Raw genomic sequence first — 24,619 nt, forward strand, 5'->3', positions numbered from 1 at the left:
ATAAGTAAACATGCTAGAATTTATTGGACTACAATTCACACGCCTGCTAGCTGTGATTGGACTACAATTCAACCGTGCAAGATTTTATTGGAATACACACACATGCTAGCTTTCACTGGACTACATTTTTCATGTTTGCTAGCTTTCATTGGACTACAACTCGTTTGCTGGCTATTCTAGCACAGTGAAGTTGTTTGCTAGCTTATTGGACAACAATGCCTTTTCAAGAGTTAACACCACTTTGCATGTGTACACATGTACATGCCTAAAAAGACTTTTATTTTGAAGTGTATTAAAAGTGGTCACTGCAGAAGCTTTTATTGTGAAATATCCACAGTAGTAGTGCTACTGCACCAGGGGGCGCTGTCATCAAGCGTAAACCAATCACGTGACTTCCTGTTCAGCAGCATGTCTCGGCTGTCCTCCGGGTCTTCCTTTGGCCTGGTCTGCGGCGGGGGACGCAGAGGCCCTGACCCTTGACCCTGATACTCTCCAGGTGCGAGGGGGCGGCGCACGCCAGACCGGTGCCGCAGTTGCAGCGTCCCAACTTCCTCCTGCGCTTGGAGCCTCGCAGCAGGCAGGCATCGCCCTCGACCGGGACACGCTGGCACCGCCTCCCCGTCAGGTAGCGAGCGCAGCACAAGCCCACCTGGCAGTCTGAAGAGCGCACGCAGGCGGACATCTCTGGAACTGCAGGAGCACATTGTGGGCGGTCTTCACCATTAGCCAATCAGCACGTCTCAACTTACCTTTGGTCTTGTTGGACACGACGGCGTCCTCAGTGTCGCTGTCAATGTGAGAGGATGTCCTTTGGGCGTGGTTACTGCAGCCCCCCCTCTGACGCGCACACACACACACACACACAGCCAGCCAATCAGCATCACTTCCTGTCCAAATAGTGGAAAAGTGGGCGGAGTCTCACCAACAATGCAGGACCGTTTGGGTCCCCTTTGGACCACCTGATGGTGTTGGAGTCCAGCGCCAGGACACCACCGAGACACATGCACAGCAGTGCACGCCACAGCCACGTGCACGTTGACGCCATCTTCATCCAACGGGAACAAATTTGAAATAAATGGAAAAAATTGATGAAATCAATGAAAATCCCCAAAGGAGCCAAGAGACAGAAAGACTTGGTCTGCTGGAGACACCGTAGAGCGCTTCTTTTATACACGCTGACAGCCCTCTGATCCACCCTCGACGCCTCACATCTCGTCTGGTGCTTTTCAAGTGTAACCACATCACACACGCACGCACGCACACACACACTTCCTGACAGCAAAACACACCTGGAGACACGTGCACACTCGCTTCATGTGCTTGAACAACAAACACACAATCAAGACTCATTAGAGCGTCTGGACAATCTCTGATGATCATAATTTCTCATCACGCACACACACACACACGCATAGGGATGCTGACCTTTAACCCAAAGCTGACCTCTGACCCTCAGTCTGACCCCACACAGACCACTCCTACCCAGTGACACACACCCGTATGACCTTCACACACATCCGTATGACCTTTACTGCTTAGGCTTAGGCTACAGTGTGGTTAGCGTGGGTTGGTGTGACGTCTTTTTATCATCGGCTTTGAATTTGACACTGAAGACGGACCACAAACGTGTGTGTGTATGTATGTGTGTGTGTGTGTGTGTGTGTGTGTGTGTGTGTGTAATTACATCCTCAGGCAGCAGCTTGAAAACATTCCTTTGAAATAAGAACGCACACACGCACACACGTGCGTGTGTGCGTTCTTATTGTATGGTTGAGTTTGTAGACGTTCATGTTTATTGCGTGTTGAAATATAATAAAAAAATATATTTTTCTGGGACCACCGAGGTCTACAAAACTTTTGGTCCTGGTGGTCCTGACTCAGGCAGGAGAAGAAGTTGGTCTGGGGCCCTGGATGGTCACCATGAGACGAAGCCAAGTGGTCTGTGATCAAGTAGGAACAAGTTGAGCTCCAAGTCAAATCTCCCTTTTAAAATTCATCTCATTTCAAAGGAGAAAAGTTCCGTCGTGTAGAATAAACTTCACTTTCACTTTCCTTTGTTTAAATTCATCCTCGTCATTCGTTCTTTTGATTCAAATAAACATCAGTCACAGTATGACAATTTAAACGGAACCTGTAGGAACTCTTGTGACAAAAGACATGTTGTTTCCGGTCGGGCACATTTAACAGTCGTACGGCGCCCGAGGCGAAAGCGTCCGCTGCTTGGCTCCTTTTATCAGGTAAACAATCGTCCCCCTTCGTCATCTTTCTTGTCTACACATGTCCATAAAACATTTCTTGCTCACCAATCGTTATGGATTAATAGAATAAAAGCAATAATAATCGAATATTTCTTACGGTTCGACTCTCTCGGAAGCTGCAATCGTGGCTCGTGCAGTCTAGCAAATATTTACGGTTGTATGACAGGATTAGTATTACTGAACATCTGCAACATTTGACTGTGTGTTGTGTGTAGTAGGTTATGTACTGTTGTGTATCAAAGTTGTCCAGAATAGAACATGAAGCCTTTTTTGTGTGTGTTGAAGATTCATGCTGCTGTTGACCGACAGAGGGCGTCGTTGTTTAAGTAGAAGGCAATCATTGATCGGCACTTGATTGAGTTTCCTGTCTTTCAGTTGCTCATGGATGTTTCATCCTTACTTGACGAACTTCATCTGTGCACCCCGCCTTTGGGAGAGAATCCCCTCCCCTCTTCCCCTCTCCCGCCAATCACATCACTGTTGGTGCATCTGCAGCGGCACCTGATTGGTGGAGCCTCTGACAAACACTCTCTTATTGGCTATGTCGCACGACTCTTCCAAAAGGCAGATGCTCATTGGCTGTTCAGCCCAGCCTCAGCGGAAGAACTTTGGGCGGAGCTTGAGGCGGCACATATATCTGTGGTCTGTGCTCTGATTGGCTGTGCCGCTCTCGCGCCATGTGACGACAACCGCGGCCTGCCGCCACCTGGGGACTATCGCCACGTTCCGGCCCTCGCCACCCAGGTGTGCTCCACCCTCCAAGCGCTGCTGGGAAGACTGGAGGAGGCCGGGGTCGGAGCCAGAGAAGGTCTGCTGCTCGCCATGGCGCCGCATGTGTGCGTCTTTGCTGTCACGCACTTCCAGGTGAGCCCACGGGAACGATACGGCCACCATCTTAAGAGGACGCTGATATCCTGTGTGTGTGTGTGCGCGCGCGCGCGTGTGTAGGAGCAGGCGTGGAGCGACTTCTCCTCCAGACGGGCGGCGCAGAGCCTGCAGGGGGCGTTGCTGAAAGCAGGAAGCTGGACAAACTCCGCCCACCTCCTGATGGGCAATGTGGGACTTGGGAAGGATGGGGAGGGGCAGACAGGTGGGATCCTGGGAGGAGTTCTGGACGTCCTCCAACCTCAACTGACCAAGTAAGGAAGGACACTTGCATAAGTACACTTCAGTTAGTACACTTACTTCCTGAGTGCATGTAAGTACACACGTGTGTGTTTCAGGGAGTCGTGGCGGCATGGCGAAGCGGCCAAGTTGGTGTTCGCATGGACGCTCCTCCAGGTGACTTTGACCTTTAACCCCAGGGGGCTTCCTGGTAGTGTGACACCACGTCATTGTTGTTTTGGCAGGTGACACGCCCCGCCCTTGCCCCTCACCTGCCCCGCCTCCTCCCATGTGCCCTCCTCCTCAGCGACCACCACGCTGTGGAGAACTGCATGCTGGGCGTCCGATGTCTGCACCACATCCTCCTCCACACGGTCTCACACACACACACACACACACACATGCACACATACGTGGATGCTGACTGTGTGTGTGTGTGTGTGTGTGCGTGCAGCCTGCATGTGAGCTGCGTCAGTACAACAGAGGTCAGGTGGTCTACCAGGCGTTATTCAAACATCTCTACACCTCTGAGGATGATGTCATTCAGGTAACACACACACACACCATGCAGGGTGTCCTTGGTAACGTGTCTGTGTGTGTGTAGCGGGTTCTGGAATGCATGTTGGACCTTCTGTTGGTTTTGGAGAAGCCCCCCTCCTCCGCTGGCACCCACCGCAGGAAGCCCTCTCGCCATGACGACGTGCTGCGCCTGCTCCTCACCCACATGGAGGGGGAGCATAAAGTGTTGCTGCGGCGCGTCTACGCCTCAGTGCTTCCTGCTTACCTGAACAGGTGTGTGTGTGAGAGACAGTCAGTGTCCCCTTAGGCTTCAGCACGTGTGTGTGTGTGTGTGTGCAGGATGGGCGTGGCCGTGTGTCGACACCTGCGGCGGCTAGAGCGCATCCTCATTGGATACTTGGAAATCAGCGACCCACCTGATGAGACCAGTCGCCTGAAAGTTCTGGAGGCGCTGCAGATCACCTTGGCAGCAGCGTGGCCACGGTACACACACACACGGTATCATGTGATGAGTGGGTGGAATACAGGAAGTGCTGATGTTGCAGGTTTGTGTGTCGTGTGGACATGTTGCTGCCGTGTTTGCTGCGCCTGCTGGTCGACGTGTCACGTGACCCACACCTACAAGAGGCGGCAAGACATCAGCTGACCTCCCAGGCGTCTCGCTGCGTTGCGCTGCTCCACGCCGCTGCCCGCCGTGACCTTCAGGTGCGTGTTGGTGCGTGTGCACGCATGTAGCTCCAACACTAATGTGTGTGTGTGTATGTGTGCCACCTGCAGCAGGTTGACAGCATGTGGGAGGAGCTTGACTGCCTAACAACAGTAACCATGGCAACAGAGAGCTGACACAATGGAAGCATCTGATTAGACGTCAGTGTCCTGCACCCGCAGTGGGACACCGGGTGCTTTTTAATGTTTCGTGGCATCTTGTTGGCGACACTCGATAGACTTTTGCAGCGCACGTAGCTCCTCCCCCTTCCTGGCCAGCTCGCCATCCGTCTTTTTAAGCTTGCATTGGATTTGTCTTTGTTTGGTGCAGACGTCCTGGAGGGCGTGGCGCTCTGCAAGGAGCTGCTGAACCACTCCTCTCAGCTCTACGCACGCACGCGCACACACCCACACACATGCAGCCAGTATGAGTGGTTGATGAGATGATGATGATCAGAATAAAAAAAAGAGAGGGAGGTGTTGACCTGCTTTGTTTGTTGACTTGGTACTGCAGGATGAAGAGTCGCTCCTCCTCTTCCTCCACAGCTGACATAGTTGAAGACCTGGACATGGTTAGCACCTCCTGTTGGTCACAAAGCTCCTACACACACACACACACACACAATTTACTGAGCCATTCAAGATTCAAGAGTTTTATTGTCATATGCATAGTAAAACAGGCAGTTATACGATGCAATGAAATTCTTATTCTGTTCATTCACACACACACACCATGGCCCCACCCACTCACCTTGGCAGAGTGAGTCGCTGCTGCTCCTGATGGACCGCCTCCAGCTGTACAATGGCCGCCCTATGCTCCGCCCTCTTCTGCTCCACCTGCAGGAACACCCTTACATGGAGTGTGTGTGTGTGTGTGTGTGTGTATGCACAAAGTGTGATGATACCTGACTGTGGGTCCAATCCAAATGTGCACGTGCCTCCTGACAGAAGCTCAGCTAGTCTGCATGCACGTGCACGCACACACACACGCATGTTTTTATTATTTGATGATGAAACCTAGTAAAAGTGATGTTGTATGTGTGTGTGTGTGTGTGTGTGTTACCTGTCCTGTACGGTGGAGCAGAGAGCTCGGGACTCCACCTCTCTGCCCCTTGGATCCGCCTCCACACTCCTCAGCCTCCGATGCTGCCCCCTGGTGGTCCTGAGGTGTAGTGGCAGGTGCTGCAGGCAGGTGGTGCTGTTGGTACACTGCTGTGACGCAACCTGGAACACACAGTGGACGTGACACACACCACCTGCGCGCACGCGTGTGTGTGTGTGCGTGTGTTTACCTTACGTAGACGTGTGTGAGCTTCTAGCAAACGTCTGTCAGCCTCACGAAGTTCAGCTTGTCTTTTGTTGAGTGTTTTCTCCACACACTCCACCTTATCACACACACACACAGTGAGGAGTACTGCTGTGGTGTTTGTCTGAGTGAGAGAGACCTGCTACGTGTGTATTGATGTTTGCGTTGCTGGGGTAGGTTCTTCTTCTGCAGCTGCAGCGTGTCAGTGTGCTGGCCTTCGGCGCCCCCCGATGGACAACAAGCATGAAAGTGCAGCCGGGCGGTCCGACATCACTTGCTGCTCCCCGGCCCCGCCTCCCATCCGCTCCAGCTGAGCTTCTGCTTGTGGACGTGCGTTCCTCATCTGTGTGTGTGCGTTGGCCCCGCTATGTGCACGTGGACTTTTTGCCGTCTTGGTTCTGGCTAAGAGTGAAGTTGCTAATACGAATACTAATCCCTCGTTCGGGCTCCAGATTCAGACTCGAGAAGTAGGATTCATTTGAGTAAATTGAATATTTTGGAGTTAGGGCATAGAAACGTGCTTACCACCTTCTAAATACACTTTGTTTGCCATGATTAGAGCCCTCTAGACATGAAGTGACACCCGAGAAAAAGCAAGCCTTTTGTCTGAGTTCTCGTACAAGACCACCAAGGATTCCCTCCAAATCCCTCCGAAGAACTTCACTGGCCAAAATCTGACCTGAGCACCACGCAGTACATGCAAACTATCAGTGCCGGGTCATTGGCAAGTCACTGACGAGCTTGTCTCAGCTCTGTGATTGGTCGCTGTGTTCCTCACCGTCGGTCAGCTGCTTATCCAGCTCTGTGATCTCCTGCGTCTCCGTGGCGATGCGAGACAAGACGTCGTCAAGGCGACCGTCTAGGTGGCTCTGCTTACGACTCATCCCGTCCCACAGGTGGGGGGCTTTGAGCGACACAGTCAAAGCTCTTCTGTAGCGTCAGCAAACATTTTTAACATAATGCATCCGCAGGTCATTATTACGATGATTCCATTCCATTCCATTCCATTTTCCTCCGCTTATCCGGGTCCGGGTCGCGGGGGCAGCAGTCTCAGTAGGGAAGCCCAGACTTCCCGGTCCCCGACCACCTCCTCCAGCTCCACCGGGAGGACACCGAGGCGTTCCCAGGCCAGCTGTGAGACATAATCCCTCCAGCGTGTCCTAGGTCTTCCCCGGGGCCTTCTCCCGGCTGGGCATGCCCGAAACACCTCACCAGGGAGGCGTCCGGGAGGCATCCGGACTAGATGCCCGAGCCACCTCAGCTGGCTCCTCTCGATGTGAAGGAGCAGCGGCTCTACTCTGAGCTCCTCTCGGATAACCGAGCTCCTCACCCTGTCTCTTAGGGTGAGTCCCGCTACCCTACGAAGAAAACTCATTTCAGCCGCTTGTATCCGCGATCTCGTTCTTTCGGTCATGACCCAAAGCTCATGACCATAGGTGAGGGTGGGAACATAGATCGATCGGTAAATTGAGAGCTTTGCCTTCCGGCTCAGCTCTCTCTTCACCACGACGGTCCGGTACAGCGATCGCATTACTGCAGACGCTGCGCCGATCCGCCTATCGACCTCACGCTCCAACCTTCCCTCACTCGTGAACAAGACCCCGAGATACTTGAACTCCTCCACCTGGGGCAGGACCTCATTCCCAACCCGGAGGGAGCAATCCACCCTTTTCCGACTGAGAACCATGGCCTCGGATTTGGAGGTGCTGAGTCTCATCCCAGAAGCTTCACACTCAGATGCAAACCGTCCCAGTAAACGCTGCAGGTCACAGCTCGATGAGGCCATCAGGACCACATCGTCTGCAAATAGCAGAGATGAGATCCTAGTGCCCCCGAACTGGACTCCCTCGACACCTTGGCTGCGCCTAGATATTACGATGATGATTCTGTGAATTAGCGCCACCGGGCGTTACCTCGCTAGTGTAGAGGAAAGAGGAAGGAAACTTCATCCTCCCTTCGCTGAGCTCGTGTAGCTCATTAGCAATGAATTAGCAGTGGCTTGGTGACTAGCTATAGCCTCCTGCCATGTTGGACTTTACAGCTCTACATTCCAAATACCTTGTCCTGTGCTCGTCACAGTGTTTCCTCCTTTAGGAATGTCTTCATCCAAATAAATCCTCTCTGTTTGACTTCCATGTCTTCTATAAAGTCACGTTAAACACTAATGGTGCTAACTTTCTCTGTCTAACGGGCATTGATTTCAAACGGCCAATAAACGTTTCACTTCCTACAATTCTTCGCCAATAATGCCGCCTATGTAGTGTTAACAGCGCAGTACTTTTACAGCGAAAGGTCACAAACAGGATGTTCGGGCTAATAAAAGTTGAGAACGGGCGAGGATGTGGGAGGTAAAACAAAGCAAACCAGAACAGCGAAGAAACTAAGCTTCGTATCAAATGTTTAATTAGACTTAAAGCAATCAACCAATCAATACACGTGAGGTGGAAAAAACAACTGGAAGACAGAAAATGCCACGCTAATGCTAAAACAGTTTACTTCCTGGCACAGTAACGCCAACTGGTGTTTCGGAGGGTAATCGCTAAAAAGAAAAACAACCTCAGATTATTATATTATTTTTTATTATATCTCTCTTATAAGTCATGAAAAACACTTGTAATGAAAGCAAACTCTACATGTTTACATGTTGTACGTCATGGTCTCCTGTGTGAAAGACTGTGTGATCACATGAACTTCCTGGAGCGGCAAGGAGGAGGAGCTGGAGGCGGGGCACACGTGAGGAGGCGTGGTCACGGCGTCATGGACCAGTGGATTGTGTCCGATGTCTGGACTGTTGGCCTCGTGGTCCAGCTGAAACTTTGCGTATTTGCAATTTTTTTTTTACAGTAACCATTGTCAGTTCATGGAGCATTGCAATGCATTGCAGCTTTCTAGTGAACCACTACACTACAGTACACACTACACGGTCAAGGAGGTGAAGGAAAGCTCCCACCCCTCATTGGGACCCCCACAGGAACCCCCAAGATGAACCCTCTGTCTCCATGGTAACCACTTAACTAGCCGTACTCACTACATGACACACCATTACACGCTACATGAAATACTACATTACAAAAACATGACAGGCTACATGCACACTACATCACACACTACATGCACGCTACATTACAGACCACACGACACACTATATGAAACACTACATTATAAATTACATGACGCGCTACATGCACACTACATTACACACTCCGTAACACACTACATCACAGTGTTTGTGAATGAGAGCATGTGCATGATGTTGTGATCACAGTTTATTAGTATCAGACTTGCTTAATTATATCATGATTGTAGTGCGTCATGTAAACATCAATCACTGTGCAGGGCAGCTGAACAACTGGAGGTCCAGCGCGTACTCGTCCAGGTGGGACATGTAGTCTGAGCAGGCAGAAGAAGTACATTGGGCGGGCCATGGGTCCACCGTGGCGTCAGAGTCCAGTGGCAGACGGTACCTGTGGGTCAGAACGAGAACGAGTGAGCGGCAGCCCCGGTCAGAAGAGGTCAGGAGGGGCGGGGTCATCACTCACTTGGTAGCGTGGCTCAGCTTGACCTCTGACCCTCTGGATCCCATCACCAGGTACTGCTTGAGGTTCTGGATGTCCATTGAGCTGCACGTGACCTTCTTAATCAGCTCCACCTCCGTGCCCGAACTCACCGCCTCAAAGGCTGACCACGTGACATGACAGCCAGTCAGGCCCCGCCCACAAGCACATCATTACTTGGTATCAAGGTGAGCAATATGGTCACCACAGAGCAGAGTCTTTCTTTACCTTTGTCTGTGTTCTTCAGGACTTCAACTACGGTGGCTTTGAAGGTCACAAAGTCTCCTTCTGCTTCCTGAGACGTGACGGCCACCTTGTAAGCTGCACAAAGCACAATGTCACACCGCTGCCTTCACATGTCGCGCCACAGAGTGGGACGTTGCAGTGACGCTCACCGTATTTGATGTGACCCCGACACGTTTCCTGCTGGCGTTTGGCGGCTGTCAAGGTCAGGTCAAAGGTCCCTCTATAGGCCGCACATGCAGCTGCACAACATGTGACATGTGACACGTTCAACAAACACAGAATGGACTGGTAGCCAATCAGGTGCAGGGGCAGAGTCACCTGTCATGCATTGGCACTGTTCAGCCACACAGAGGCGCTGGAGCTTCTGCTCTTGATAGGAAAAGTGTTTGCTGCACAAACTTCCTGCAACATGGACGACAACACATAAAGACCTGAGTCCCGGGGGTGGCGGACCCTCTCCCCCACCCAAAGGTGTAGGGAAGTAACCCTGTCATTCAGTGGGCATGACTCCAGCACGTTGGTTCCAAGCCAGGGGAATGTTAGTAAGTCCTCACATGCTCATTGCCTCTCTCCCACAGGAAATCCAGCAGGGCTTGGAGAGGTCCAACCTCTCCCGAAGAGTCTGGTTCCAGAGCTCAAAATGTGGGTTGAGGTGAGTTTAACTTATGTCTAACCAGAACTTTTCAACCACTTGCATGAGCTCAGCTTCGACGGCCATCCAGCACACAATGGGTCTACGGGGGGTAGACCTTTTTGGGTGAGGCCCCGGTTTTCCACGTCTGGGGAAGTTGCGATCTCGTCTAAAATTCTTCTCCATAGGGTCATCTGAATTACTCTTTGTCTGGCCTGTTACCTAGGACCTATTTGCCTTGGGAGATCCTAGGGCAACATAGCTTCTAGGATCACTTGGGCACTAGAACCCCTCTATCACGATAAGGTTGTGATTTGTGGAGGATAAACATTCTGAAAATTCAGCATGTGACACTTGTGCAAATATTTGATTTTATCTTGCCAGTTGTACTCACCTTTGTCCTGAGGCTCAAACACAGTCAGCAGGGACTTGCTGGCTCCATCCACCTTGAACCCCTCCCGGATCCGAAAGCCAACGCACAAGAAGATGTCAGAGGGAACCTAGAGAGCAGACAGGAAGTGGTCAGAAGCAACGCTGGGCGCGGGGGTGAAGGTGTGCGAGGCTGAGCGTACTCACAGAGTCCATCTGAATGACCACCGTGTTGCCCTGAAGCTCGTAGTGTGAGATGATTGGCTCCATGGCATCTCTGAACTGCACAGCTACATGGTGTCACAACACAGCGCCACCCGGCATGGACTGGGGGGGCATAGTCTCACCTGTCGCAGGTCCTCCAGATGCGCCTCCACACCTGATGGCAGCTGGATCTTCATCACGGTCATTGTGGACTCTGTGACCACCTCGTTAGGAGGAGGCTTGTACCTGCGACACTATCGCTTGTTAGCATGTAAGATATTTAGCATGTAGCCTAACGGATGTTTGTCTTACTTGGCACAAGCAGACAGGTGCGGAGCACGCATGCTGGCACCTGAGGAGGAGGAGACTTTACAGGAGTACATAGAGATGGACTGAACAGGATGCCATGGTGGACTTACTATCTGAGGCGCCGGCGCCAACCGTCTCGATGCTGATGTCAAAGTTACAGTTATGAGAGGGCTGAGTCATCTGGTAGTAGACCGCCTTCATCTGCAGTCAAACATTTACTTCACCTGCATTGTGGGAACATTTAGGATGCAACATATTGATTCCTCTAAGCAGCACCCACCTTGATGTTTGACACGCCCCTCCCGTATCCCGTGGACACGGTGATGACATCGTCCTGCAACACCTGGACAACAAAGACAGAAGAACAACTGAATGTCCTCAATCTCCACAAGAAAAACAACACGCTCGTTGAGGTTCTCATGGTTCTTGGCCACCAGACGATGCCCCCACCCAACCTGTATGGGTGTGGCCACAGGTCGGCTCTGGCTGAGCTGGACACGAGCAAGATCTCCTTTGAGGCTTGAGCGGACTGTGATGTCCTGATTGAGGACAGCTCGAGGGATGACCCTACTGTACTCTGTTATCGCCTCCAGAGTGAGGATGGTGTCCTGATTGACAGACAGGGACAGGAAGTGAGCTATGTTGTGAGGCCATGTTGAAACCAGGAGGACATTTGCAAAGGTCCAAAATCTTGGTCTGTGGCTTCTGCATTTTAACTGAGTTTAGGAAGGGGAGCTTAGTGACATGTACCTGCACTGAGAAGAAACCTTGTCCATAGTGCTGATCCTGGGTCAGCCAGGACATAATGGGGTTGGCGTACTGGATCCTGCCCTTGGAACAGGAATCAGTTTGTGTGTCAATCATTGCCTCCATGGAAACTTGGGGTGTAACGGTGCATGTATTCAGGACGCCATTCTTTGGTACGAGACATTTGGTTTGGTACAGAGTCGTACCCTGAAACTGAACCTCACATTCCAAACCGTGATGATGGCCTACCGTTACACCCCTAATCAAAACAGAAACAACCAATGAGAGAGCAGCACCTTCAGCAGCATGGTCAGCAAGACGTACGCTGTTGTCTCCACTGTTAGTCCGCTGGATTGGTCAGGTCTGAGCCAATCAGACGCCATGTTGGGCTCCTGCCAGTACCTGAGCACCGCCGGGTGCCCTGCACTCACACACACAGGCATGAGCGTACATGTCCATAGCATGAGTGCACGTGCACACACACCTTTCTGTCGAGCGAGCGTCTCCAGGCTCTTGATAAGGGTGATGCTGATGGCTGCGTTGGGGTCATGAAGGGTGAGGGCATAGGTGGCGAGGGCGCGCACGTACACGCTCTTCAGGTTGAGGGCATCCTGGGAAATGTAGTTGGCGGCTGACCTCTTGCTGTCATCGTGGAACTAAACGGTGGCGGCAGTGAGAAGTAAGCTGAGATTGTTTCTAACGTGAAGAAGACAGAGCGCTCACTCTAAGCTGCAGGATGCGTTCTTGGATGCTGGTCGCTCGATGTAACGCAATGAGGACAAAGGACGTGAGGTATACGGAGCGCTCACGAGGCTCCACCCCCTCAGCCTGCAGCCAATCACAAAGGAGCACATGTTAAGTTGTCATGAATGTTTCCGCTTTGACGGGACAACACCAGACGACCATGAATCTGTTGGGTCTGAAGGACGACTTGTCGGAGAAAGATCCGTCCTGGTTCTGAGCGTTGTGGATCAGCCACGAGAGAGACTCTGACAGAGCTTGACGGTCTACTTTGACTACAGGATCCACGGTGGCCAGTGTGCGAACCACTGCCGCCGTCAGCCTGACAGGAGACGCAACAGCTTAGTCATGTGACTAACGTGTGTGTGCGTGTGTGTGTGTGTGTGTGTGTGTGTGTGTGTGTGTGTGTGTGTGCTGACCAGGTGCTAGCTTCTCTCTTGGTCCACATGCTGTAACTGGAGTCTCCACGTCTGAAAGAAGTGATGCTGACCAGTCCTACACACAAACACACACTGATTTAACCCCGCCCACATTCGGGTTAGGGTTATTCTCTGACAACCTTCACCTTCTCTGATCTGCTGTTTGAGGTAGTCTGAGTTCTTTTGGATGCTTCCTCCAAGGACATCCCACTTCCTGGTGGTCTCCAGGTACTGGTACACGTGCGCCAGAGGGAGGATTCTGCCAAGCTCCGCCTCTACCGATCCGCCAGGCAAGTTTACGAGCTGTCGCAGGCCTTCAGGGTCGAAGACCACCGAGAGAACGTCTCCCAAAATCTCACCTGGGACCGACACAAAGGGGGGGTGGGTCATTTTGGTCAAGTCCGGTCATGGCTGATGTCTCCTCCATACAAGTAAAAATGTTGACATCAGAAGTGTGAAATTCATCTCACCGCTGATGGTCACCATTCTTTCCACTGCCGTGTTGGGAACCATGTTGGCGGGTGGTTGGTTCTTCAGCACTACGGTTGTCTTCTCAGAACCTACGACAATGGCACCATTGGGTCAGCGAAGGCAGACACTCCAGCTGGTCAGATGACTGCGCTTGCTGGTACCGTAAAGTCCCTGTGGGTCCAATGTCCCTCCAGAATATTCCTCCATCTTAACGCCTTCGGGCTGCCAATCAGAAGCCAATCAGTGGTCATCCAAATGCTCAGGTTTAACCTTAGAGCTCTCCTACATGGCACCTACCACCACTGTGAGCGTCTTCTCCACGATGTCGCTTACTCCTTGGCGGGTTTTCAGGGTGAAGGTCAGAGTGTATTCTCCTGCCGTCAGGCCCATGAGTGTGAAGGCCACCTTGCCCACACCATTTGCCGGCAGTGGGCTCCAGATGCAGGCGGTGGAATGAAAACCTGTCCCTGTGGCGGCTGGCTGTGACTGGAGAATGCACATCTCCGGCCCCGCCGTCAGCGTGACGCAGTACTGAGGAAGACAAAGAAGGACTTCAGAAGACTGAAGCAGGTAGGCTAATGGAACAAGCAGACCAGTACCGTGACGTCGTCCTCCCGCTGGTTGTACACGGAACCACTCAGCTCCAGCTGCTCACCTCGCACCACCTGGTAAGGCAGCGGCACGTCCACACTGAGCGGCAGTCTGACAGACACCTGGACCGGCTCGGATACGCAAATGCCTGCAGAAGCACACCTCAGGGTCAAAGAGGAAGAAGGACAGCAGGACGCTAGAAGACAAGGAGAAGGAGGGAGGACAGGGGACAGTCTCACCGTTCCTGAACATTCCGATGGCCTTGAACTGCCATGTGGTCAGAGAGTCAGGAAGAGTCTTGATGAGGGACTGCTGACCTCCTCTGAAAACACCACGTAGAAATGTTCCTTCATGAAACCTTACCAAATAAAAATCACTCTCACCTGGTGGGATGGACCTCCCACAGCCAGCTCTCAGGAAAGAAACTCCTGACCAGAGATGGTACTGCGTCAAAGTTAGCCCCCATGTCTGCACACACACACACACACACACACACATTTCCATTGTCCACTCTGAGCGTGTCAGATGCAACCTCCAGATTCTTACTGACCGTGGCGGCTGAGTTTCTGGTCCTGGTCCAGGTGCTGCTGGATGAATTCACAGCAGGTGGTGAAGATGTGTTGACATTGCGGATGATGCCGTCTATGTCTGAACGTCTGCCCTGCAAAATCGTGGCAGGTGACGCTCCTGGGGATGTACTTCATGCCGTACTCACAGCATCTCTTCAAAGGTCCAAACGAGGCGGCTGCACAGAAGCCAGGTTCACACGTGAACTTGGTCTACACCCCTATGAAGATTGACAGGTGGGGTCTTACCTTTCGCTTCCTTCATCTCTTCCGTCAACGCTCGTGTGGGCCGCACAGCCGCCGTGCACTTTGCACCTGCGTCACACACACACATGATTGGCCCTGCTTCTTCTCATTGGCTCATGAAGTGAGTGATGACTCACTGCTGGTTGACGGCTGGGTGTTGGCATTAGTGATGAAGGTGAGGCCGGCCAATCGGAAGACATCGGCTGCGTCTTTGCCGCCGCCCCCTCCGCATCCGAGGTCACTTTGCTCGATGTGACGCAGCACCTGTAGGCCCACCCACGTCCTCTTAGTGTGACATCAACATGCACCCCTCTCCATTGTGCAACGCTGTTAGGTTACCATGGTTACAGTGTCCCTGTAGTTTGGATACAAGTTTAAGAGGGCGGAGTCTACAGCAGAGAGGGCCACCAGGCCCTCCTGATTGGTCCTGATATCCAGCTGAAGGTTGTCCTTTGGCCTGTAGTTCCGCGCTTCATATGACAGCTCAGTCTATTTGTGCACACACACACGTTAACTTGATGCTAACACTTCTGTCTGCCTCGTGCACACTCCTTACTGTGAGTCCACTGACACACTTGTCTCGGACTTCCAGCCATACAGAGTCGGCCACCAGTTCAGACCTAGCTTCGCCATACAGGATGTAGTAGACCAGCAGGCGGATTGACGGGACCATGGCGCTCGTCACCACGAAGCTCAGCGTTTGTTTGTGGTCGCTGCTAGTGACAAACTTTTGGCTTCCAAAATGTACGACCTTCCCTTTCGAAAGCACCTGAACACACACACACGCATGCACACACACTCTGAGGGAACCGCTCTATGGAGGCTGTTCATTGATTGCTGCCGTTCTCACCAGGAAGCTGAGCACTTTGACCGGAACGTAGGAGGGCGTGGCTGAATACACCTTGATGTTGGTGTAATGTCCCACCTGCAGGCTGTTGCCTGGCAGCGGGGGGTCAATGTAAAGGTAACGGCGGTTTGGCGAGTGGTAGGCCACCGCCTCCAAACTCAGGCTGGCCTGACTGGCGGCCGGGAGGGCGGAGTCTGCCGTCTCAAACTGCTCACACAGGTTCATAACAGGTTAATAAAGGTTAGTAGCAGGCTAATAAATGTTATTGACAGGTTCATAAATAACAGGTCGTTGGCATGTAATAGCATGTCATTAACGGGTAATAACAAGTTAATACAACTGTACAGGTTAATACATGTTCTTAACAGGTCAGTAACAGGTTAATAAATGTTATTATATATTGATAACAGGCTAATAACAGCTCATTAGCAGGTAACAACAGGTTGTTAATAATTTAAAATATTATTAACAGGTCATTAACAAGTTAATAAATGTTCTTAACATGTCAGTAAGAGTGTCATGTCATTTACATAACAGGTTAATAACAGCTCATGAACAAGATAGATAACCTGTTAAAAACAGGTTAATAACAGGTTAACAGGAAATAAATAACAATCTGCCCACCCTCAAAGAAGCCCTGACACCCTCTATGGGCGTGTTGCAGACAAAAATGGCAAGGCCATCTGATTGGCTGTTGGCCTCTTCAGGACAGGGTGGGATGTGGAGGTCTCGCGCTTGGCCGAACATTCTTTGCTCTACCAGACGAATGAGTACCTGGCTCACCGGCTTGTCCAGGTGGTCCTTCACCAGCACCTGCACAACCAGGAAGTGTTTCAAATGATCTTCAACAAAGTCTTTCATAAAGACCGAGGTGTCACCTGGATGTTGTAAGGGAGTCCAGGTTTGATGAAAGGGGGTGTGGACACCAGACTGAGACTGTAAGGAGATTTAACAAACTTCACAGCTGAAAACTCCGCTTCCTGGCTAATGCCACCTGTGTGACAGAAGGGTAGGGGTGAGGAGGGGGGTGTGAATGTGTGCGTGCGTGTGTGTGTGTGTGTGTGTGTGTGTGTGTACCTGAGTCCTCCTGCAGCAGGACAGCAATATACAAGAACTTCCCAATGAAACTGTGCAGGTCTTTGGGTCCATCATGTTTGGACAGAACCTTCTCTATGTTGACACACACGTCCACGTCACCTGAGGACAACAACTGAACACACACGCACACACAAGTTAGATAGTGTTTTGAATTGTGAGGATGAAGATGAAGAAGACTAACCCTTTCTCGGATCACAGAGTTGGGGATGATAACAGGAAGTTCTTTTTTGCTCACAAAGCCGAAGCGCAGGAACACTTCGCCATGAGCGACGGGAGCGCCATGAAGGTACCTGAGAGGACCCCAAAGACTGTCAACGCGATGAAGAGGATGCCTGCCATGATGAAGGTCCACTGTTTCTTCACCTGGCTGACACCTTGAAGCAGAACCGCTGGAAGTTTCCAAAGCTGATGAAGCTGACCTCCGGCTGGACCACGATGGTAAAACTGGGAAGAACTAACGGAAGAATGTCTTAAAGTCCACTGGAAGCTTCCATCATTGGTTAAGCAGGAGTTCTAGACCAGGACCTCCTCTCACCATATTCTCGAATCTCAAAGTCTGCTCTGGCTTTGGTGCTGAAGTCATCAGAATACGAGGCTTCGATGGACCACGTTCCTAACCTAAAACCACAACACGACATCACAACCTGGACCCCAACCATCTTGGATCAGCCCAGCGGGTCACTACTTTGGCTTGATGGGGATCTTGAAGGGGTTCTGCATAGATGGGATTCCATTGTTGAGGTCCAACATCTCCACCACATCCACCGTCTGATGATCTGGGTCCTGGACGAAACAAATGGCGTGAAGACTCCAAGTCTTACATGGAGGTGCTGCGGACTGACATGCCAACCTTGAAGGTTAGGAAGACGGTCCGATTGGCCGGATGCAGCTCCTGGTTGAGGGAAAAGGCTCGCACCTTGACTGGACAGAACACATGACACACCAGGAAGGATGTCATAGACGCTCTATGTTGTCAGTCTGGAATGTTCTGTCAAGTTCTACTCATTCTACTTCCGACTCACCGCTCTGCTGGGGAGTGTACAGAGGTTTGTCCGTCTGGACCAAGAGGAACCCATTGGAGCGGCTGACAGGAAGTGACAGGTGCCTGTTGATCTGTGCTGATTGGACGTGGAGAATCACGTGATCCACACCCTTGTCCAGCTGACTTGAGAAGATCTGGAAGCACAGGGACACGATGAAGACCTGCTGTGGAACGTCGGCGTCCACGTGTCCTGCCTCACCCGGAGCGAGGCGGTGGCCTGGTGCTGGTTCTGACTGTTGAGGGTCACCACATCACGGGCCAGAACCACCTGGTCTGGAGCCATGGAGGTCTTCAAGAACACGTAGACCCTCACCTCCTCGGTAAAGCCAAACAATTGCAGCAACACTGTCTCCAATGCGTCCACACGCAACCACAGGGGGGCACTGATAAGGTACCTGAGGTCGACACACCTCATTGGTTGATTCTTTGTCAGCTGACCTGATAACATCATCACGGGCCAACTTGGAAGTCATTGATCTGAAGGTTCTGTCTCAGACTGTTACCACCACTACGACTACTACTACCACTACTATCACTCTGACACAACTAATTACTATCACTAGTACTGCTAGTATCACTTCTACTACTACTACTACTACTGTCACTACTATTACTAATATCACTATTACTATCACTACTACTACTACTATCAGTGCTAGTTCTTCTATCACTGTTATTATTACAATTTTTACTACTCTATGACTCTAACAACTACTAGTCTACTACTATTTCTACTACTACTACTACTATTTCATTACTATATTCCTCATGTAAATAATCATTACTATTACTGCAAATTGTTATCAGTAACAAGTAAGTTAGAAGACATCAGAACCAGAAGACTGAAAGGAACCTTCAGGTTCTCCACAAGTGTTCTAGTGTATGTGCAGTGAATGACAGAAGCCACATGGGGGCAGTGTTGTAGAGCTAACCAACCCGGTCTCCAGTCACCTCTTCGGGTTCCACCGGCAGAACACCAAGGTGTTCCCAGGCCAGCTGTGAGACATAATCTCTCCAGGGTGTCCTAGGTTTGCCCCGGGGCCTTCTTCCAGCTGGGCGTGCCTGGAACACCTCACCAGGGAGGCGTCCAGGAGGCATCTAGATTAGATGCCCGAGCTACCTCTCCATGTGAAGGAGCAGCGGTTCTACTCTGAGCCCCTCTACTCTGAGGAGCAATCTCCTCACCGTATCTCTTAGGGTGAGTCCAGCCACCCGACAAGGAAACTCATTTCAGCTATCTCATTCTTTCAGTCACGACCATAGGTGGGGGTGGGAACACACACTACCTGTCAAAAGTTTTAGAACACCCTGGAGGAAAAAGCTCCATTTTCAAGTGTTAGGATGTTCTGTCTCTCTTCCATTGTTAATTCCCATTTTTCTTTCCATTTTTGTAGCAACAAATGCCTTTTTCCAGGACAATACTGTTCAAATGATGCTGACGAGGGTATAGTACCGCAGTGTGTTCCCAACACTGTTTTTATGCAGACAGAGGAGGTAGTACGTACTCCAGAGCCTGACCTGGAAAACCTGGAGGAATGAGTCACACCAACTGCCAAGGCTTGATCAACCTCCATTTCTGCACAACAGCTTTAAATTGCTGACCCATTTTGTGGTCCCTGAAACAGTATCATTGTGAAATCCACATTACTTTTCACTTTCACTTCACCACTTACCTTTGTATCATTTCAAGTTATTTGTTGGACTTGAACCACTTGAATGTCAAGAAACAAATAGAGCAATTGTGATGTTCTAAAACTTTTGACCTGTAGTATATGGTCCGCTAAATTGAGAGCTTTGCCTTCCGGCTCAGCTCTCTCTTCACCACGACGGTCCGGTACAGCGACTGCATTCCTGCAGATGCTGCACTGATCCGCCTGTCAATTTCAGGCTCCAGTCTTCCCTCACTTGTGAACAAGACCCTGAGATACTCGAACTCCTAACCCTCCTCGGTGGAAGTCAGTGTTCACCAGGAACAGGCTTGACTTACTGCAAGCGATGTGACCAACCACCAAACCCATACTCCCAAAGCACCCCCCCATAGGACCCCATAGGAGAAGAACATGGTCTAATGTCCTGTCCAAGTGCACAAAGCACAGATGGACCAGTTGGGCCAAAGCCGCGTCCCTCTTGGCCTGCCGGTATCTGCCAGCTCAGGAGTCCCACAAGTCATCCATGCTTGGTAACACTCCTTTTTCAGATGGATGGCAGCCCTACCCTCTGGTCTCACCTCTGGTCCCTACATTTAGTAGGTTGGTTTACTACTATGAAGGAATATTTACAAACATTAAACCATCTAGTTGTGACTAAGTAGCAAAGGAAGAATGCTAACAGCTAGCAGGTGCTCCACTGATGATGCTAATAAACGTTTATGAATGTTTATGAACATTAAGGAAGACTCACGTTGTGTCCTGAGCGCAGGTCCTCCACCAACACACACAACACACACACAACACCAGGACACACACCCTCATCCTGGACGTGCACACACACACACACACTCACTTCTACACACACGCTGAGTTCCACGTCTTGTCAAGTTGCCGTTGAGTCAGAACACAAAGTGACTTGTTGATTGACACGCTGGCACTTTTTCACGACAGCTGCTGAGTCAAGTCAAGTCACTGGGAACTTCCTGTGTGTGTGTGTATGTGTGTGTTTGTGTGTGTGTGTGTACGTGCCAAAGGTGAATGTTTTCTGACATTACACAACATGTTGACTTGTCCCCTAAAAATCAATAGGAGGCATGACATTGCCCCCGGTGATTGAATCAATCAATCTTTTGCTGCCTCCTGCTGGCTTGGAGGTTAGCCGAGGCGCTAGCTAGCTTGTTGGGCTGCTGAGAGGGGTTGAAGGTTATGCTTTGCTAGGATATTTACACACGTTAACATGCACCACATCTTCATAAAAGACATAAAACAAACACTAGGCTAACACTTTAGTATAGAATTTACACATGATGCTAATCACGTTTCTAGTAGACCGGGTTTCCACCTGTTCATGCACTTAGTGTTTGTGAACGAGTGAATGAGAGCATGTGCATGACGTTGTAATCACAGTTTATTAGTATCAGACTTGCTTAATGATATCATGATTGCAGTGTGTAACGTAAACATCCATCACTGTGCAGGGCAGCTGAACAACTGGAGGTCCAGCGCGTACTCATCCAGGTGGGACATGTAGTCTGAAGGCAGAAGAAGTACATTGGGCGGGCCATGGGTCCACCGTGGCACCAGAGTCCAGTGGCAGACGGTACCTGTGGGTCAGAACAAGAACGGTTGAGTGGCGGCCCCGGTCAGAGGAGGTCAGGAGGAGTGGGGTCGTCACTCACTTGGTAGCTTGACTCAGCTTGACCTCTGAAGGTCACAGTTTTATGAGGCCATCAGGACCACATCATCTGCAAAGAGCAGAGATGAGATCCTAAGCGTCCCAAACTGGACACCCTCAACCCAGTAGAACTATTAAGTCACCATCTGGGATGCTCTCCTCTGATGGACCCCAAGAAGGCTGAATCCTCTGAGCTGCCGTTGGAGTGTACAGGCAGTCAGCTTCCCTTACCTCTGACAGGGTGGGCTCATCACTGTTGAATTGGAACACTGGTTCTGGAGGTGTCACCAGGGCCTTGCAAGTGCCAAGCTCTTGGTTTCTTGTGGCGTCACAGAAGGTGCCGTTGAGATAGTTGTCAATCTCTCCTATGGGGCAAGCAAGGTGGCCACTTCGCTTCTGGCCCAGTAGCTTCTTCATGAAGGCAAAGGGGTTTCCAATAAAGGCACTCCGCTTCCGAGCCCGTTCCTTTCCCTTCCTTCGGTGCCATTCAGCCCTCCTCAACGTAATGAGCTTTTTCCTTATGATGCTGGTGAGTTCCAACAGAGCAGGTCTCTCCTCTTCCGTGGCTGCCTTAAACTGATGTCTCAAGGATTTCAGCTCTTGCCTCAGCTGGCTAATCTTGACTTCCCGCTGATTGAGCCTTGCTGGGTTTCCTGTTCCTTGCTTCTGTTCCACTCCAAAACGTTCCGCTCCTATGTTCATTATGAAGGAGCACATAGTTTGGAGTTTCTGGTCAGCGTCCCCCTTCGATATGGCTTCCAGGGCTTCATCTACGTCCTCATCCAGCTTGTTCCATTCCTTGCTGTTGGCAGCAGGCCACTTCACCCGACGATATTCCGATTTCCTTCTTGGTGGGGGGAATTGTGTTGCTTGGAGGTCCCGGGTACTGTGGGGCGACTCCGGACCTGGCTCCTCCTCCGTCTGACCAGGTTCTGCAGTGGGCTCAACCAAAGTTGTTGCGCCAGCTGTCATTCCTGAGCGTTGCGCCACTTGTCCCTTCCCAAGGCAGGCCATCTTAGTCTGGTGGATCTTCAGACCTCTCGGGTTCTTGCAGACCTTGCCGCATACGCAGACTTCGCTCGTAGTCTGTTGATCATTTGCGTGGGTCGTTACCAAAATTTCCGTCCGATTGGGATGCTCATCGTCCCCCCCTCTCGGGTATCCCTGGGGGTATTTTCATGTAGGGTTCTTCGTAGCAATATTTTGGTTACCCCCCTGTAGGTCAGGGGGCTGGCCTTTCCTAATCCGTTCGCCGTCTCTCCGAGCTGTCCACTGTCTTTCCAGTTGTCACCACTCTTTCGTGGTTGTCATCCAGCCTTTCCTGGAGGTCACTGGCTAGGCCAGATGTGATAGATTTAAATACACCTCACGGTGATACTTGGACACGTCATCAGTGATAAACCCGTGGTCATAGGGTGTTTTGGGTCTTTAATCATCAGACACCCTCGCCCGGGCAACCCAACCGGGATTGATCAGACCCCGGCTTGTGTCCAAGTAGCGCACCACGGATCCCCCCTACGGATCCACAGCCACTGGGAGGCCTTTTCTGCGGCCTCAAGGAATGTCTTTTCAAGTCAATATGTAATAACTCTCCCACTTTTGTCACAGCTTCGTTCACAAAATGTGTACTATTATCACTTCTAATCACAGATGGAATGCCAAACGTGGGTATTATGCAGTTACATAATGCTTTTACAACAGTTTTTGCATCGACATGTGCACTCGGAAACAGTTCAACCCATTTTGAAAATACATCAATGATCACCAAACAATATTGTTTTCCCTGTACTTTGTTTAGTTCAATGTAGTCCATGTGTATTGTGTGGAATGGTTCCGGTGGTGTTGGGAACTTTCCTCTTTTTGGGCGTAAATACCCTTGTGCATTATTTTTAATGCATATCAAGCATTTGTGACAATTTTTTTTTAAATAGTGTGTAAGCATGGGTGTGTTAATGTTGGTATACCTGTGCCACCATCCCTCCTGTTGAGACATGACTCAATCCATGGCTCAATGTTGCAGCCCACTCAAACAAAGATTTGGGTAACCATGGTCTCCCGTCAGGTAGTGTGCTTAACATGTTATTGTCCAGTCGTGCACCTTTGTTTTTCCAATCAGTTTTTTCAGCATGAGGCGCATGTTTTTGTCTGCTAATGAGGATGTCATTTATGTTTTCAGGTGTGGTTGATGTATCACCAGAGTTTTGTGCAAGTGCTGTGTCAACTGGAGGGCCGCCATGTGCCGTCTCTTTAGCAGCTTTGTTTTCCAACAGTAATCGGGTCGTTTCCTGTTAAATGTGCTTCGCATTTACAAATAGCCAATGTTCGAGGTAGTTGGACTACATCTTTTCCTGTGGTAGTTTTAAAATCTCTTCTCGCCCATTGTTGACAAAACACATGCACAGCTCCGTAACCATATTGACTGTCAGTCCATATGGTAACGTCTTTTCCTTCAAACAATTCGCATGCTGTTATGAGAGCCGAAAGCTCTGCAGCTTGGCCGAATTAGTGGATTTCAGTTTGCCTTGATATAGGATGTCTTTTGTTGTTGTTATGGCGAATCCTACTTTATTTTTCCCTGAGCTATCTTTGCTAGCTGAGCCATCCACAAAAACTACAGCTCCTGTTGACAGAGGTGTGTCTGTCAGGTCAGGTCGAGGTTTGGTGGAGACTTCCACATGCTCACCACAATTGTGGGGTGTGCCATCAGCTGCTGTGGGCACAAGTGATGCAGGGTTGAGTGCAACACATCTGATAATGTTGATGTGTCCTTGAGAGAGCAAGACTGCTGTGCCGTGCAGGTGTCGTGCGGGTGATAAAAACTGCATCCTTGTTTTGAGCAGCAGAATGGAGACAACGTGTGGCACTTTCAGGGTTAATGGATGGAAGAGCACCACTTCTGCTGAGGCCTCAACCGCCAATGCAGCTGTGAGAACAGCCTGTACACATTCCGGTGTTGCTCGCGCTACTGCGTCAAGCTGCTGGAGCCACAGGCCTCCATTTCCCACCATGCTTTTGCATTAATAGTGACGTCATAAACCCATGTTTTGCCGTTACAGTTTGTTCGAATGGTTTGGTGTAATCACCCTAACCCAAAACAGATGAGTTTATGAGTTCACGCTTTACTTTGTCAAATGCTTGATCAACTTCACTTGTCCATGTGAGTCTGTCTTGCATTGCCAATGGTGTGGAGTGTATCATGTCTAGCAGCGGTCTGGTGATTTCCGCGTAATTTGGAATCCACGTCCTGCAATAATTACACAGGCCCAAAAAGGACATCATTTGTTTCTTTGTTTCAGGTTTGGGTGCTTTGGACACTGCTTGT

General features: G+C 50.6%; 3 protein-coding genes across 6 annotated transcripts; 1 reads left to right on the plus strand and 2 right to left on the minus strand.

Moving 5' to 3' along the window:
* Positions 1-225: 225 nt before the first annotated feature.
* LOC129180295 (dickkopf-related protein 4-like) lies at positions 226-2,720 on the minus strand. Of its 2 annotated transcripts, XM_054774620.1 has the most exons (4): positions 2,356-2,720; positions 923-1,045; positions 750-837; positions 226-690 (listed from the first exon to the last, which is right to left on the minus strand). In XM_054774620.1, the coding sequence occupies exons 2-4, from the start codon at positions 1,043-1,045 to the stop codon at positions 401-403; spliced, it is 501 nt and encodes a 166-aa protein (XP_054630595.1). In that variant the 5' UTR covers positions 2,356-2,720; the 3' UTR covers positions 226-400. The 2 variants fall into 2 exon arrangements, with proteins under 2 accessions (XP_054630595.1, XP_054630594.1); XM_054774619.1 differs by lacking the exon at positions 2,356-2,720 and having other exon boundaries at positions 923-1,444.
* On the plus strand, positions 2,178-8,666 carry tti2 (TELO2 interacting protein 2). 2 transcript variants are annotated; one of them, XM_054774617.1, is made up of 10 exons: positions 2,178-2,237; positions 2,634-3,122; positions 3,207-3,397; positions 3,482-3,539; positions 3,608-3,736; positions 3,817-3,909; positions 3,967-4,154; positions 4,221-4,364; positions 4,427-4,586; positions 4,659-8,664. In XM_054774617.1, the coding sequence occupies exons 2-10, from the start codon at positions 2,640-2,642 to the stop codon at positions 4,722-4,724; spliced, it is 1,512 nt and encodes a 503-aa protein (XP_054630592.1). In that variant the 5' UTR covers positions 2,178-2,237; positions 2,634-2,639; the 3' UTR covers positions 4,725-8,664. The 2 variants fall into 2 exon arrangements, 1 of the variants encoding a protein (XP_054630592.1); XR_008570129.1 differs by having other exon boundaries at positions 4,221-4,586; positions 5,101-8,666.
* Positions 8,453-20,620, minus strand: c5 (complement component 5). Of its 2 annotated transcripts, none has more exons than XM_054774602.1 (42): positions 20,374-20,620; positions 18,173-18,368; positions 17,954-18,107; positions 17,782-17,852; positions 17,617-17,714; positions 17,467-17,549; positions 17,295-17,385; positions 17,113-17,221; positions 16,911-17,043; positions 16,712-16,827; positions 16,458-16,646; positions 15,837-16,040; positions 15,543-15,755; positions 15,326-15,475; positions 15,124-15,250; positions 14,990-15,055; positions 14,725-14,919; positions 14,558-14,642; positions 14,414-14,496; positions 14,183-14,322; positions 13,881-14,114; positions 13,745-13,805; positions 13,583-13,672; positions 13,259-13,471; positions 13,113-13,188; positions 12,856-13,015; positions 12,676-12,780; positions 12,437-12,608; positions 12,249-12,373; positions 11,956-12,036; positions 11,661-11,813; positions 11,486-11,548; positions 11,316-11,406; positions 11,209-11,248; positions 11,040-11,142; positions 10,900-10,974; positions 10,718-10,823; positions 10,011-10,094; positions 9,842-9,931; positions 9,675-9,767; positions 9,432-9,570; positions 8,453-9,356 (listed from the first exon to the last, which is right to left on the minus strand). In XM_054774602.1, exons 1-42 carry the CDS (start codon positions 20,442-20,444, stop codon positions 9,218-9,220), a joined length of 5,067 nt encoding a protein of 1,688 aa, XP_054630577.1. In that variant the 5' UTR covers positions 20,445-20,620; the 3' UTR covers positions 8,453-9,217. The 2 variants fall into 2 exon arrangements, with proteins under 2 accessions (XP_054630577.1, XP_054630576.1); XM_054774601.1 differs by having other exon boundaries at positions 11,209-11,263.
* Between the last annotated feature and the right edge of the window lie 3,999 nt (positions 20,621-24,619).

Source organism: Dunckerocampus dactyliophorus, chromosome 4 (assembly GCF_027744805.1).
Source record: "Dunckerocampus dactyliophorus isolate RoL2022-P2 chromosome 4, RoL_Ddac_1.1, whole genome shotgun sequence".
Taxonomy (NCBI): domain Eukaryota; kingdom Metazoa; phylum Chordata; class Actinopteri; order Syngnathiformes; family Syngnathidae; genus Dunckerocampus; species Dunckerocampus dactyliophorus.